We start from the raw sequence: 15,591 nt of genomic DNA on the forward strand, positions 1-15,591 counted from the left end.
GCCTCACACTATTCCTTCTCCCCACTATATGGATAACCAGTGATTCCGACCCCCTCCTCTGTAAACACAATTCTCAGACAAACACTATTCACCAAACCGAAAAGGATCTGCAGAAAAGGGAAACTAACCTTAATTTTTTCCCTTTTCCATAGGGATTAATTTTTGGTAAATTACTTTTTAAAAACCCAACAGCTTTTTGAGAACAGACTTTTTAAATTCATTTGTTCCCAATTATTTATCGAGCAATTACTATGTGTCGGGCTACAGATCTAGGTGGTGACATATAATGTGAGCAAAACAAACCTGATTTGGGTCCTCGTGAGGCTTACAGATCTGTGTGTGTGTGTGTGTGTGTGTGTGTGTGTAGTGTTGTGGAGCGAGACAAACAGTAACAAGTAAACAAACACATAAGTGGAATCATAAATGTTACACAAGATACAATTTGGGTCTGAGGTAGAGGATGGGGAAATGATGAGAACTATCCTAGATACGGTGGGTCCGACATAGACTCAGGGAAGCTCATCATAGTCACACTGCTGAAAATTCAGTGCTAAACATTTTTGAACATCAAATCAATTAAACTCGCTACAGAATGTGAAATTTCACAACTCCTATGGAGGGCAACTTTGAAGTACAACACCTATTTATTTATTTAATGAACAGACCTATAGAAAAGTGATTTACACCACTGAGGGTTCAAGAATACAGCACCACGAAAAACATTAGGAAATGTCCTGCCTTCTGTCTGCCCTACCCCACGGGCCCATCTAAATGTCTAGGTTTATCAAATTCCAGAGGAGCCCTCTGAACTAAGGAGGAGCCCAGGAATGTAGAATCTTTAAAAGCTGAGAGCAGTTATGTGCAAAAGCATGGCAGAAGTCACCCTGACATTCCTCCTGACTTTTGTTGCCTAATCTGCTTTCGAAGGCCAATAACGTAAAAATTCGCCATTTTTCAAACAACCCCACCCAATATAGTGGTGCTTTGATATAAAAGACATGAGAGAGGAGGAGTGGACAGTGGGGAATATAAATGGCTTGGAAAGGTCAGTGAGAAGAAAGAAATAAACCAGGAGGGAAATCACGAGGAGTTGAAACCATGTTTGGAGCACCCTGCCAAAACGAAGGAAAACTCCCTTGAGAGGCCAAGTTTGACAGATGAGTGTGCTGTCATGGTTATCGGCATCTACCAATCCCAGTGATTTTTCTGATAAGTGTCATCTTGTCTGCAATGTGCACCACCCTGGAGATGCTAGATGCCCAAGGCAGATGTATTTCTTATTTAGCTTCTTGGATACAAGATTTCAGCTCATCCCTTATCAGACACCATCTCCTTCCCATAAACCCACCTGGTTCCTGCCTACAGCTGGGTTGTGTGCGGAGCCGTGTGTGGACTACCAGTGACGTGGCCACGGGACCACGTGAGCCATCGGGCGTGCTGAAACAGGGCAAACAGTGCGGATGGAAGAATAGCCGCTTTTGGACTTTTCATGTGAGATCAGAGAGAGTTGGCAAGTAAAACCTCTAAAATTAGCCAGAGTCCTTAAAAAGAAAAAATGTGAAAGGAAGCAAGGTTTACACTAGTCTAATGTAGACGCTCCAGAAACGAGTCACTAGAAGGCTGGCTCTGGGGCAGGTGACCGTTTTCTTCCTGCCCTTTGGCTGTGGCTCTCACTGGGTCCCTTTGCAACCCTGGGCCCTGCCCCGCTGGAGTCCTGCTCTGCGTGCTGCTAAATGCCTCTGCAGGACTGTGGCTCCCGGGCCGAAGCGGGGCCTCTGGGCCCACTTTCAAGAACCAGAATAGACTCTGACATGTGAGATGAGCTCTGTGGAGTTTACATTCCTTCTCTGTATCCAAGCACCTTAAAACCCGAAACCGCACACCAGGACTGCTAACCATTCTTCCAGAGACGGCTGGATATCATCTGTCTGGCAGAAATGTGAGTTCTGTCCTCTTTCTTTTTTAATGTTTTGGTGAGCCTGGGGCTCCTGGAAATGGGGCCGCCCTACAGAGGGCGACACAACAACCTGATGTCTCAGGGCTGAGGGTTTCATTCGCAGCTAAACCACAGACTTGCCCAGCCTCTATGCTGACAGTTCTCTCGGCTGGAGCAAAGGGAACGTGTGCATCTACCCGTATGCCAGAAGGAGCAGCAAATACAAAATGATTATAAAGCGCTTAATGTAGTGTCTACACAACAGGCACCCGCAGATGCTTGTTTACTCACATAAAATGCTGTGTAAAAGCCCAATTACTATCAAAACGTCAATATTCAACACACTGATACTTCAACAACAATTCCTTCTATTTCCCAGACGCTGTCTGTATGCAGGGCCCTTCCTGGGCCTGCCTCATTCTTTCCTCATGGCCTGTGATCACATCAGTACTCGTAGCAGCTTCCTTTGACAGATGAGGCCGCAGAGGGTCAGAAATATTAAATGACTTGCCTGGTCACACAAGGAGTTAATGAAACAGCAGAAGCCAAAACCCAAGTCTATGACTCTCAGGTTGTGAGAACTTGCCTTTTTCATGGTGTCTCCAACCTAGTAGGACCATTCACATAGTACCTCCCACCACCACCTCCTCCAGTGGTCCCTGGCCTGGCCCCAGCTCTTTAATGATCAGTGGCAAGTGACTCTAGTGTGACAAAGGTCAAGATGGACTCGGGTGACGCTGGGTCGTTCAGGGGAAGCAAGAGAGTGACAATCAAGAGGTCACTGTACGGCTGTGAAAGAGGATGGTTGTGTGCCAAGGTAGGAACATGCAGACTCCGTTCAACGACAACAAGTATCTCCTTTAGAACACCGTCAACAGGACTGTGCGAGTTATGGAGGCTGGTGGGGCAAAAAGCATAGAGAAGCTAAGGATTACTCAGTCCAATGGACTTTCTCTTCTCTTTCCCACATTCCTTGCCAATTAAAATCATGGACTCCAGAGTCAGAAAACCCTCCCTTTAGATCTCGGCTCTAACATTCATTTTGCTGTGTACCTTAGGGAAATGGTTGAAGTTCTCTGCGCCGCTGGTCCTGAGCTGCAGAGTGGGGGCTGAGAAAGCAAAGGCCTCAAGTTCAGTTCAGGGCAGCATCTCTGTTCTGTTCACTACACGATGGGACATTGAACCAGCTAGGGTAGGTGACTGAATAGAAAATTTTATTCTATTCATTTACCTCCCAGCCTAAAAAAAAAAAAAAAAAAAAAAAAAAAAAAAAAGTGGAAGAAATTTTTTAAAAAAGCAATGTTTAATTAACAGAATTTATTTGAGAATTAAAATAATGTATGAGAACATAGTAAATGTTGGAGAAAAAGGCTACTATCTCATTATTTATGGGCATATTTTATTATTCTGGTATGTCCAAAGCGGGCTCTTGGGAAACATAAAGAACAACAAGCTCTTGGCATTTTCAGAGAGATAACAAACACATACTTCAAAAGACTGAGTTTGGAGAAGCCAACATTTCTGGGTCAGGAGATAAGAAAAATATGAAAGACCCAGCAAACTGACCATCTTCCTATGAGCTGAAAGGTCTGCCGACTCCAAGAAAGAAATGTCCTTGCTGAGCTGGTTCTGGAGATTGTAACCTGGACAACAGATTCAAAAGATTGTTGGAGCCACATCAGTAAGAGAGGTTGTGAGAAGGGGCGAGTGCTGCTAGCGCCTCTGCAGAATCACTTTGCATTTGGCTCGAGGCCCCGAGGCAGGAAGCATCGGTCTGCAGGAAGGATATTTCCATTAAGATGTGTGCAGCTCTTCAGGATGGTGGAGAGCCTGCAGGACGCTCTGGAAGGGGGGGGGGGGGGGGGGGCGGTGAGCATTAAAGTTCAGACAGAACAGAGCACGCACACCACTGCCAGGGAGTGCACCATTTTTCCTCGGAGTGGAGGCTGTTTTCCCTAAGCACTTGGAAGAATTCCTGACCTCAGATTGAACAATGCTCGAAGGGGAGAAGTGCTTTGGGAGTAGATAAGCCAGACTGCAGAGAATTAAAGATGCAGAATCAAGGGAGGAAATTCAGGGTATTAGAGAGCCTTAGGGGTGGCAGTTGTCTGCTCAGATTTTCTGCTCTTCATTACGGGGTGTGAGAGCTAAGGGTAGGAGAGCTGCTGGGTGCTACAGTTGGATTATAACCAACCCCACTCCTGCCAGCTACTTGGCCCAGGCTTCTATGTCCCTCTTTTCTGAAGCATGTCTTGATGAATCTCGTATGGCCAGAGGGTAAACTCCTTCAAGGCAGACACTGTGATTTCTGCTACAGGTCCAGAATCCCTTTATCTGAAAAGCCTTGGGGGGTAGGTCTATTTTCGAATCAGAATTTTGGAGATTTTAGAAAGGCAGTATGGTACACACATTGTATATTATGGAACAACTCCAGTGAGGTTTGGGACAGTGCGCTATAATCAATCAAACATGTTACAAATTCTGCACTGGATTACAGAAATATTAACACAAAGTGGAATACAGATTTTAGTCGGAGGAGAGTTTGGGTCATGTTTTGCCACAATTTGAGTTAGGAAAGAACTTCTAGTGTTCAGAGCCTTTTGCATATTATAATTGTGGACTAGGGATTTCAGGCCTTCCTTTTTCCTTTTCTTTCTTTTCTTTTTTAAGTTTTTAAGTTCCAGGACATCTGCAGGATTCTACCCATGGCAGGTACTGAATAAAAGTTGTTGGCATTCTAGAGTATGACACCTTGATCTCCCTCAAATAATATTTGATTCTGGAAGCCAGGGCACAGTTTATCAGTGACTTGGGATTCTTTAGAATTAAAAGGATCTGAAATTAAAGAACAGACAAGAAAGACTATTGAACCTTAGGTTCTCTGTCATCCTGGACAGTAACACACAAAACCTGATGAAATATCGTTTTTCCTAGGATATCCTAGTTAGCACCCAAGCAAATGAGAAGAGACCATCATTACATATAAGTCATAATGAAAATTTCTAACCTATACATAGAAAATGATATTTTTTAAATATTGCCAAAATATTACTCAACGTTTAAAATCAAGTCTGTTCAATCCAAAATGAATAGTGCAGATTGACAAAACTAAACAATATGATACGTGGAGTATGGTAACCAAACTACCATCTATGGAATGCTTGCAGGTTTTCAAGTATAGGGCTCAGCACTTTTTGTGTATTATCACTTAACAATTAAAGCAATTCTGTGCAATAGCTGCTGTTATGAAATCTCCTTCTGCAGATGAGGAAACTGAGACTGGAAAACTGAGTAATTTGCTAGCAAGTGTCTGGCCAGGACTCAAACCCAAGTTCAGTAGTATGTTGGTAAACCAGCTACCAGAGGAAATAAAGAAGGGGGGTGGTGGAGGAGGGTAGGGGGACTAACAGAAGGGAAAGAAAGGATAGAAATAGAGAAGGGGAAAAAAAGGCCCTGATTTGTAGTATTTTCCAATTTTTGTGGTGTAAATAGTCTCACCAGGGCTGATATCAAGCTACTAATGGTTTAACAACTGGCTCGCAAAAATTCCTGAATATTTAATAATTGGCTTTTACAAACTTGCACACCACTATCAAGTCCATCCCAGGCCACATCCATGGTTTACTGCCAACTTTGGAAGATGAGGTTTCAGCTCGGGGAACAGAACTGGCTTGGGGACAGCACGCTGAGATGCTATCCCAGGCCACTCAGCCATGGTATGTTCCTACCTCAGACCTGGTACAGATTACGGAGGGTGGAGTAGAGGAAAAAGAGAAAGAAGAACACACTGTCGCCCCCTCTTCAGGCAGACTTTCCTTCACCAGAGGGTGTACAGTGGGTCCCTGCCAGCCTGACACTCCCTGGCAAAAACAGTAAAACCAGACCACACAGACATTCGCTGGGTCAGATAAGAAGGTTAGACTTGAGACCAAAAGTCTGAAATCTTCCTTTAGATTCTTAATTTCCATAATACTTCTTTTTGAAGATGTCAGGAAGTGTCTTCTACAAGACGGGAACCAGGGTTGTGCCTATTTTTAACCGAGGATGGGATATTCTAGCCTAATTTTAACCCAATTAAAATGCATTTAGGCTCTTGGCTTAGTTTTTCTATTAATACCTGAGGATTAAGTCTCCTGATAGCATGCTTCCACTAGGACCCTGAGAAGGAACTGGCCTGGTATTCAGTCACCCACAGGACACTGATTCTGTGCAGGCATTTGCTAAGTGCTGGGTCTGGGGGGGCGGGGGGGGGGGGGTATAGCCCAAGGTCTTAGAGACGAATGAAGGAGACAGTCAAGTACACATAATTAAATTATATTCATTCACTCATTCAACAAATATTTATCAAGTGCCTATTAGACACCAGGCATTTTGCCAGACACTGGGATACCATAGTGAGCAAGACATTGATTTATACTATCATGGAACTGACAAGCCCGACGTAAAGGGAGACATTCATTAAATAACGAAAAGAATGAATGTGTAATTAAAAACTGAAGTAAGAGCTCTGAGGAGGTGTTAAATGGTCTTATGAGAACTGGAGGAACCTGACCCAGTTAAGGAAAGTCAGGAAAAGCTTCCTCGAGGATTTTGGCAATTGAACTAAGACTTGAAGAAAAGTAGGAGTTAACAGGGTGAGTGGGGTAGAGAGAAGATGAAGAGGAACAGTGCTCTAGAGAGAGGGAAGAGCATGGGTAAGGGTTAGGGAGCAGAGGGAGGCAGTGATTTCAAGGAAATGAAAGGCTAATTTAGAAAGCGAGTGTGGTGGAAGGTGAGGCAGGGGAGGAAGCCAGGGCTGGCTCTCCCAGAGCCCTGCAGGCCTTGTTGGGGTACCACTAAAGAATGTAAACAGGGACTCTGCATGGCAACTGCAACCAGTGCTGTACGAGAGTAAATGCAGTGTGGCTATGGAAGCATTAGGGAATAAACGCATCTAAACTGGTACGTGTGGTGTGGAGGGAGAGCAGGGAGGTTAGGTGGGGGGGACGTGTCAGACAGGCTTTCTGGAGGAGAGAATACCTGAAATAAATTTTTGAAGGGTGAGTATGACTTAGCCAGGCCATGGTTGAAGGGGGGAGGAAGGGAGAGAGAAAGAATGCTGTTGGTGTGAGGCTGTGGGGGCACTAGTAGGAAAACAGGTCAGTAAGAGAAAAGGCAGCGGGGTTAGGCAAGGAGCAGATGATGAAAGCTTCACACGTCATGATGGGGTCTGGGTTATACTTATCCTGACGGTGGCAGGGAACCCACGGACACAGTCAGAGATCTTTAGCAAGAGACGGATGGTCAGATTCTTGTGTTAAAAGGCCACTAGCAGCAGGGTCAAAGGGCACTGAAAGAGAGCCGTGCTGAAGAAGGGGACCACTGCTGCTTGTCTCAGCAGCCCAGGTGAGAGAAGGTGTTGCATCTGAACTAAAGCAGCCACAGTGGGACTGAGGAAGATGATTTTAGGAGACATTAAAAAGGTACAAAAGAAAGGGTTTTGTCACCAATAGGAGGGGTGTGAGCGATTTCCACTCCACCCAAAGAATAGTATGGACACAATGGATTCTTCTATTTGTGTTGAGTCTTGCCTTATGACCTGATACATGATCAATTTTTACAAATGCTTCAGTGGCCTTGAGAAGAATGGTGTTCATTAATTTTGGGGTGCAGAGTTCTCTCATGTTCATTCAATTGGGCTTGTTGTATATTTCAATCTTCTATATCCTTAATATTTTTTGTCTGTTTGCTCTATAATTTATAAGAGAAATATATTAAAATCTTCCACCGCCATTGTGGATTTGTCAACTTCTCCTTATGTATTTGTCAATTTTTGTTTATGTAGTTTCAGGCTCTGTCATTATCCCACAAGCTTAGGCTTTCTTATATCTTTCTGTTGATTATTCTACTTATCTCTATGCAGTGATGCCTTTTATCCTTAATCATTCTTTTGGTCTTAGACCTACTTTATATGATATTACTATCGCCATATCAACTTTTAATTTTGTTAACATTTGGTATCTACTTTTCATCCTTTTGTTTTTAACTTTTCTGTATCGTTGTGTCTTAAATATGTCTCCTGAAATCAGTGTAGATGAATTTTTTAAAAATCCAGTAGCTAGTAAATTTAGCCCATTTACATTTATTGTGATCATAATACATTTGGATTAATTTCTACCACCTAATCTTGAGCAATTTTTCTATTTCTTTCCCTGGATTCTTTTGAATAAGTACAGTTTTATTTATTTTGTTTCATTTCCCTTATCCTTGCCAGTTGCTGGTTGGAATTAATGAATTCTATTTCTTTTCTTTTCTTTAGTAATTACCTTTAATATTTGATATTAACTTTAATATTAGCTCACATTCTGAGTTAATAAGATCTAGGTTCATTAATATCTATAAGAAATAGTTAAGATATGAGGTGATGCCATTCATAGAGATAGGGAGGGAAGACTTAAAGTGTATTTGGAACCAAAGGTGAGGCCTGTTTTACATATGCTGGGTTTGCGGACACATCCAATTACCACCTTAACAGATGCCTGTGCATCTACCTTTAGTGGCTTTATATATTTTGCAAAATATCTCCCTTCATGGGTATTCTGCATGTGTAAGCAGTGACAGGGGATAAAAACAAAAATAAAAAATCAGCATTTGTTTTCCCTTGATTCTTAGAACTGTGAGTATTCCCTTCCAGCTTAGTGGCCAGGGTCAAACTGAACACAAATGTCTTGTTCCCATAGCAGGCTTCACAAAGGTCACCTCAATAACTGTGGGCAAACTGAGGATTGAGCCTGAAATGGTGACCGGGATTCTGCCACACATAACACTGCTTTCCCTTTGCCTCCTTCATTTCTCTGCTATCTTGGTGGCTTAAATGATTGGGGGGGTGGCGGGGGGGGGGGGGGTTGGGGAGCTTAGCTAATTTCTGCCAAATATGAGAGGGACTAAAAAATTATAGTTTCATACCAGTTTAAAAATTACTTTAAATTAAGCAGTCAGGGCTGACCTAGACCACATCAAGCCTTGACTGGTTCAACATAACCAGTTACTCATATCTTTTACCGGTCCGGTCATAGTTCTATTCTTTCCAAGTGCTGTCATGACTATTGAGCCCAGGCAGGGTGGGGAATGTTAGGGGACACATCTGGGAAGGGGTGAATGACTCGCCCAGGTTCCCAGAGCCGATTAGTGCATCGAAGGGGCTGTACGGTGTTGCTCACTGTACCACATTGAAAAAGTGACTGTGTATTCGTGGGCAAGGGTGTACACTTAGCATCCTGTTCGTGTGTGAGAGTCCACGCTCTCCTCCAAAAGCTACAGCTGACAAAATATGTCAGCCTTTAACACGGATGTTCCAAAGGCTTGGTGTTCTCTTCACTTTGGTGTCACTAATAAGAAAATCTTCAGGTTTTCCCAAAATCTCACTAGTGCCCCAAATTTCAAAGGGCTGGGCTTAGCACACAACAATGGCATGAAGTCCACTTGATCTTTGACATCTCCCAACACACACACACACACACACACACACACACACACGCACACGCACACACACACACACACGCACATGCACCCACAGAAGGACAGAGAGGAAGAGAGGGAGAGGGAGAGAGAGACATAACTCCTTCCCCCAACAGCCAACAAGAAGATAGTAATAACAAGAAGCAGAGCTTATAAATTTCCATTATGCTTAATGCCTGATATCATGGAGTTAATGGATTCATTTATTAGAGCAATTCGTGTAAATCCCCAAGGGCTTGCTAAGGCTGCTGCCTAATGGTTTTATCACCTCATAGACTTCCTTTATTCCTATCCTCTAACAAATACTGGATTGGCAAGGAACTGTGGACCAACCACTGCTTAAAATATTGGTAAACTGTAATAAGGCAAAAAAGGGGGGGCTTTTCATGTCTCTGGGGTTTCCTTCAGCAACAAAAAGGATGTCATTTTTTTTAAGTGTCAGCTGATTCACAAATGCTGCTTCCACAGTCTATCAATTTCATGTTGACTCAAGGCTTATTTTCAGGAGTCAGCAGGTCCCCATCGGGTTTCCAGGTATGGATCTGCACTGAGGGGTGATGGGAGCAATCTGAAGCCAGTAAACCACCCCATTACTGACCCTCCTCCTGGGGGAGCAGGCAGAGAGCAGAGTCTCAGCCTGGTATAACCGTGGGCTGCCCTGTAATCAGGAAGGAGGGGTGCCTGCTGGCCCCTGCAGAGGTGGTTTAGCTGGAGAGAGCTCCGCAGTGATGAAGTCCGGGAGGGGGAGCATTAGTACAGTCCTTGGACAGAGCTGGTGCCTCCAACCTCAATCCGCCTTCTGTGCATCTGTTCCCCTTCATCCCAATGGGATGGAAGCAAGAATGCAAATAGAGCCAAATCCATGCCCAACACTTAGAACATGTCCTAATGGAGACTCTCCATGGCTGCTGGATGCAGAAGGGCGGCCTCCTTAACACGCACAATCAGGGGCACGTGGGACTTCCATTTGAGAAAACCCAGGCACAACAAGAAACAAAAGTCTGCCCACTGAAGACTGACATTACAAGTGGCTATTTGTACAGTTAAATGGCAACACTAACATATAATTATTATCTCCTGCCACAAATTAAGGACATAACTTAGTAAGTGCTTGGGAAAAAATTGATAAAACAAAGAATATTAATGATCTCTTAGCTGTATTTGAAGAAAGGGGCTTCTTGTAATTATTCTATGCTAATAGGGAGGTGATGGGTGAAGAGGGCCATGTTTGGAAGAAACAAATTGTTTCATATCAGAAGGGATCCAGAAGCAAGTGGAGTGAGAGGGAGATGAAGAGGCTGGGTGGGAAAAGGGCTGAGAGAGAGACTGAGAGAGAGAGAAAAAAAAAAAAAACAGAGGTGGACACAGAGACGTAGAGGTCTGTGGATGAAAGAAAAGGGTCTGAAAGAAAGAATGAGGGTTTGAGAAGGAAATGCAACGTGCTGTGCAAGGTAAAATCTGCCGTCTTCTCTGTGGAATCAATGTAAACAAAATTAAGTTTCTATCTGTTATTGTACTATGTGAAAGGGCTGGACAGAGTTTTACCATATGTGAAGAGCATATTTGGGATGGTCTGACTTTAAATATATGTTTATATGGTATATGCAAAATTCTCTTTGGGGGTTTGTGGAGGGACATCAAACTATTAACTGAAAGTGGGGCTAGTGTGACTGGCCCATGTGGCTGCAGATAGCAGGAGATGTACCAGAAACACTAAAATGCTTAGAGCAGAGAAACAAATGGACGCTTCCCAAATGATCCCTAATTCCAAAGTCACCAGGACAAACTATCCCAACTGTTGCCTCCATTTACAGTGGAATTAATTTCTGTGGAGTAGCTCCGTGAGGCTGTTCTAGGGATGGGTGGATGGATGGCGAGTGTGGAGAATGCAGGGGGCTGGCTGGCTTTCTGTGACATTCCCAGGGCTCCTTAACACCTAGTGATGTGGGTTCCACTGGGGAATGAGCGGCAGCGGGAGTCCCACTGCAAGGTTGGCATGGGGGCGAAAGCCGAGACTGTTGGTGATGGTGATAGCCAACGTAAATAATTTTTGCCTGAAACCACAGACAGCACCACACCTTATACCTGTATACTAGGTTTTCCTACATATACATACCTGTGATAAAGTGTAATCTCTAAATTGGGCACAGTAAGAGACGAACAACAATAATGAATAATAATATAGAGCAGTTACACCAATATACTGTAGTGGAAGTTAGGTGAACGGCCATCACGTAAGGGTGACTTGAACACAAACACTATGAGACCACAACAATCGGTCTGATAACTAAGACGGCCACTAAGAGACAACAGGTGGGCGTGTATCCAGCATGACTATGCTGGCCAAAGGGAGATTCATGTCCTGGGAGGGACGGAGCGGGACAGTGTGAGATTTCATCAGGCGACTCCGAGCGCTGCACAATCGAAAACTTAGGAAATGTTTTATTTCTGGAGTTTTTCAGTTAATATTTTTAGACCAGGGTTGACCGTGGGTAACTGAAACCACAGAGAGGGAAACCGTGGAGGGGGCGGGATGACTAGAACACCGCAGTATCAGTGAGGTCACTGAACCTTTTCCTGGTGAGTAAGGGCACATTAGGGCTTTGTTTCAAGAGCCCCGTCTGGAGGCTCAGAGACACCACGTACCAGCTGTTGACCTTGGACAGACCACTGAACATCTCTACGTTTTGGCTACATTTTATTTATAAAATGGGGGGAGATTAGTGTCTGTTTCAAAGGGTGGTGGTGAGAATTATATGAGTCAGCTTGTAGCCCAGAATACAATGCTAATGATGATGATCATTATTATGATAAGGCCACCTGATAACCAATGTGTACGACCAGCATCTACTCACACCTACAAAGGTTCCATGTCAGGGTCCTGGTCTCTTCGCCTCTGCCTTGTACAGTCCTTGAGTCACCGGTACGTCATTCTCCTAAATGGTGGGGACAAGTAGATGCTGTAAAATTCTAGTGTTTGTTGGCTTTGCTTTTTAATCCTCAGAGGCATAATTGATACATTTTTACACTAATATATTACAAATTTGTGGATAGTGGGCATGGAGGACATTAGAGGATTATAATATGCAATATGGTGGTTTCTGTGTCATCATAAGTATGTCTCATTAGACAGTAATTAGGATGAAGATGGCCTTTGCACAAGGGACACCCTCTCTGTGTGTCATGAGGATGCGTGGAGAGCTGTGGAAGCAGGCAATAACTGGCATAGCCTTCATAACGATCTGTCTCAAAAAACTTCCCTTGGCACAGTGTTTGCCCTTTAAAAACCCCATGTAACACCCCCACATACGGCTCCCCCACCGGCAAACCCAGAATTTTCCTTTACACATTAACCCTCGGCTGTCACTATTGTGGGAGGCCGCCACGCGAGTCCTCCAGGTCTCGAGCCTGGGCTCTCTGCTATCTCTGCACCTGGGCCTGGCGGTGCCCAGTCAAAACCGTGGGAGGATAGAGGGCAAAACCTCAGCGCCGGCCTCTCGGCTTTTGTGGGTTCCAGCCAGACCCTGGGGGTTATTTTAGTGCAACTTCGGTATTTAATTTGAGGATGTGTGTGGATCAGAAGGAGGGACCAACACATTATTTTCTTTTCCCTTGGCCAAATGATTAAATTTAAAGTTCTAAAAATCACACAGCTTGATCCAAAGCCGTGTCCAATTGGAAGTGAGAAATGGCCAGACAATCCCTCCCCTGCCAGGACTATCCTTCCTTAGCCGCCGGCCACCACACGGGCCCATTACTGTGGGCATCACCTGGCCAGTCTGTGGTTCCCAGCCGACCAGAGCCCTGCCCCCCAGGCTCCCTTTCCCTGCCTGTACGTTGTACCTTTGCTGGAAGAGCGTTCTACAGGTTTGTTCAATTTCTTACAGCCCTGAGAGCACCCTAACCGGCAGCGGCTGAGCCATGGCTGAGGGGGAAGTCACCACGTTCACGGCCCTGACCGAGAGGTTCAATCTGCCTCTGGAGAACTACAAGAAGCCCAAGCTTCTCTACTGCAGCAACGGGGGCCACTTCCTGCGGATCCTCCCAGACGGCACCGTGGACGGGACGAGGGACAGGAGCGACCAGCACAGTAAGCACCCAGGCATCCTTCTGGGAGCCCCTCCCCTTTCTGGTGTCTTCCTTAGTCAAAGGTGGGGGAAGGGAGGACATCTAAAGATTGGTACCTTCTTTTCCAGGCATGACACTCTCAAAGGCAGGGCAATAGAAATGTGGGAAGGGTCTGGGTGTGGAAACTAGAGTTGTGAGGGCCACAGCCTGCCTAAAGGAAACTCTCTGTTGACTTACACAACTGCCTTGAGCTCAGATGTGGCGGCCAGTGTTCAGATGTTCAGATTTCTGTAAGTAGTGAGAGGTCTGTTCCTCCAGGCTGGTCAGGGTCCTGTTTGCTCCATGCGGGGAAGAGCCGCATGGGGCAGGGTGGGTAAACCTCGCACGAAGACATGGGCTCAGGTTCAAGTTTACCGACTCTCCGCGTTACCTTCCCACTGGGATTGGTTTGTGAAATCCTGGTGTGAATCATAGCTTGCACATCATAAATTATGCAGCTTCCGCTCTGCATATCTTGCAGATGTGGTTGGGTAACGGGAGGGGTAAAGTCATTCTCCAGACCTTATAGAAACTAGAGAGCCGGAGAGATTCGAGCCAAAAGCTGAGCATCTCTTCCGGGCTTTCCTGCCAGCCCAGCTCTCAGACGGTATTGATAAATGGAGTTATAACTCCGGAGAAAAGAATCTTCTTGACTATCTAAGAATAAAAATGTCTTCCTTCTGCTTGAGTAGTTCAGGTGTTGGTGTGTGTTGATATTAGGTGTCGGGGTCCTCTGTGATGTAATTGGGAATTCCCTGAGTTACCACTGAAGCATTCGATGTTGCAGAGAAGGCAAAAGTCAGATCTGGTCCCTGCAAAGAGGGTCAACAGGGCCAAACGTGTCACGAATCAGGAGAAGGAAAGTCTGGATGAAATTAGGAGACACGGAATATAGCACAGGCGGAGAGTAATGTTCCATAGGATGGCTTTTACATGGAATGCACAGGTTGAGCCGCTGTGGCTCGATTGGTTGGCCGTTGTCCTGTGCACTGAAAAGTTGCCGGTTAGACTTCTGGTCAGGGCACACGCCGGAGTTGCTCAATCCCCGGTAGCAGGGTGTTCAGGAGGCAGCTGATTAATGTTTCTCTCTCACATTGATGTGTCTCTTCTCTCCCTTCCTTTCTCCCTAAAAATCAATTAAAAATCTTTAAGAGGAAAAAAAATTTTTTTAATGGAATACACATCACTGGTTTTGATGTGATGGTTTATATATCAGATATTCTTCATTATTCATGGAAAATGCCTCATGCAGCAGGATATGAGTACAAATGACCACTGCACTGTGCTCGCTCTCTACCCTCAGATGAGTAGGCAGTGGGGAGGGAAGCTGGCATTTATGAACCAATTGGCATTGTCCCTTCCCTCCCAGCCACCTTGAGGTGAGGAGCAGGAAGGCTGAGGTTGGGGCTTGCAGCTGCAGAGTTAGATGTATTGGGCCTTGTTTTGATGGCTTGTCTTCAAATGGGCCTTCTGAATGCCTGATCCTCAATGAAAAATAGGCACCAGAGTGGGGCGAAAACAACTCTGTTTAGTATGCCAACTGTACAGAAGCAACATTTACTGACAATAAGTAGACTTAGACTGGAATCTGTGGTGTAAGGCAAGTTACACAATTTGTGTGATCTGCCCCACTCAACATAAGGGGAATGAGCTTTAATTCTCTAAGGTTTTAACATTTCTAATAAGTTTTACTAGTTTTCTGAACCAATGGAAATGCTCTCTGGTCCTCAGACTCTCAGGGGAAAGATAACCTTGGTGAAGCAGTCCTCTGGGTTAAGCTGGCTGCTTCGGGAAACCTTGAATTCTGAGAGGTGACAATGACAACTTCCACGTGCTGGAATTTCTGTGCAAATGGCATATGTCCTCATTGTTGTCATTCCATCATCCACATAGGGACTGCACTCTGAGTGGGTAGTACCGGGACTTCTGAATAGTGCTGAGGATCCAGGTGCCTCACCTAAGATGCCAGGGCCCTTGGAATGCAGCATAAGGGAGCCTTAAGGTGTGAATGAGGAGGTCTGCCTACAAGTAATGCTGGGTTAACTATTTGG

The 15,591-nt window shown here is 44.9% G+C and overlaps 1 protein-coding gene and 1 pseudogene across 5 annotated transcripts in view; both read left to right on the forward strand.

The window, feature by feature from the left end:
• FGF1 (fibroblast growth factor 1) overlaps positions 1-15,591 on the forward strand; it is a 90,737-nt gene that overhangs the window by 54,223 nt on the left and 20,923 nt on the right. For all 5 annotated transcript variants that reach the window (XM_036314356.1, XM_036314360.1, XM_036314357.1 and 2 more), the window contains exon 2: positions 13,321-13,523. In XM_036314356.1, the coding sequence (XP_036170249.1) occupies positions 13,355-13,523 (169 nt within the window). In that variant the 5' untranslated portion in view covers positions 13,321-13,354. The remainder of the gene's footprint in view (positions 1-13,320; positions 13,524-15,591) is intronic.
• LOC118659466 lies at positions 3,060-3,183 on the forward strand (annotated as a pseudogene).

Source organism: Myotis myotis, unplaced genomic scaffold (assembly GCF_014108235.1).
Source record: "Myotis myotis isolate mMyoMyo1 unplaced genomic scaffold, mMyoMyo1.p scaffold_m19_p_6, whole genome shotgun sequence".
Lineage (NCBI taxonomy): Eukaryota > Metazoa > Chordata > Mammalia > Chiroptera > Vespertilionidae > Myotis > Myotis myotis.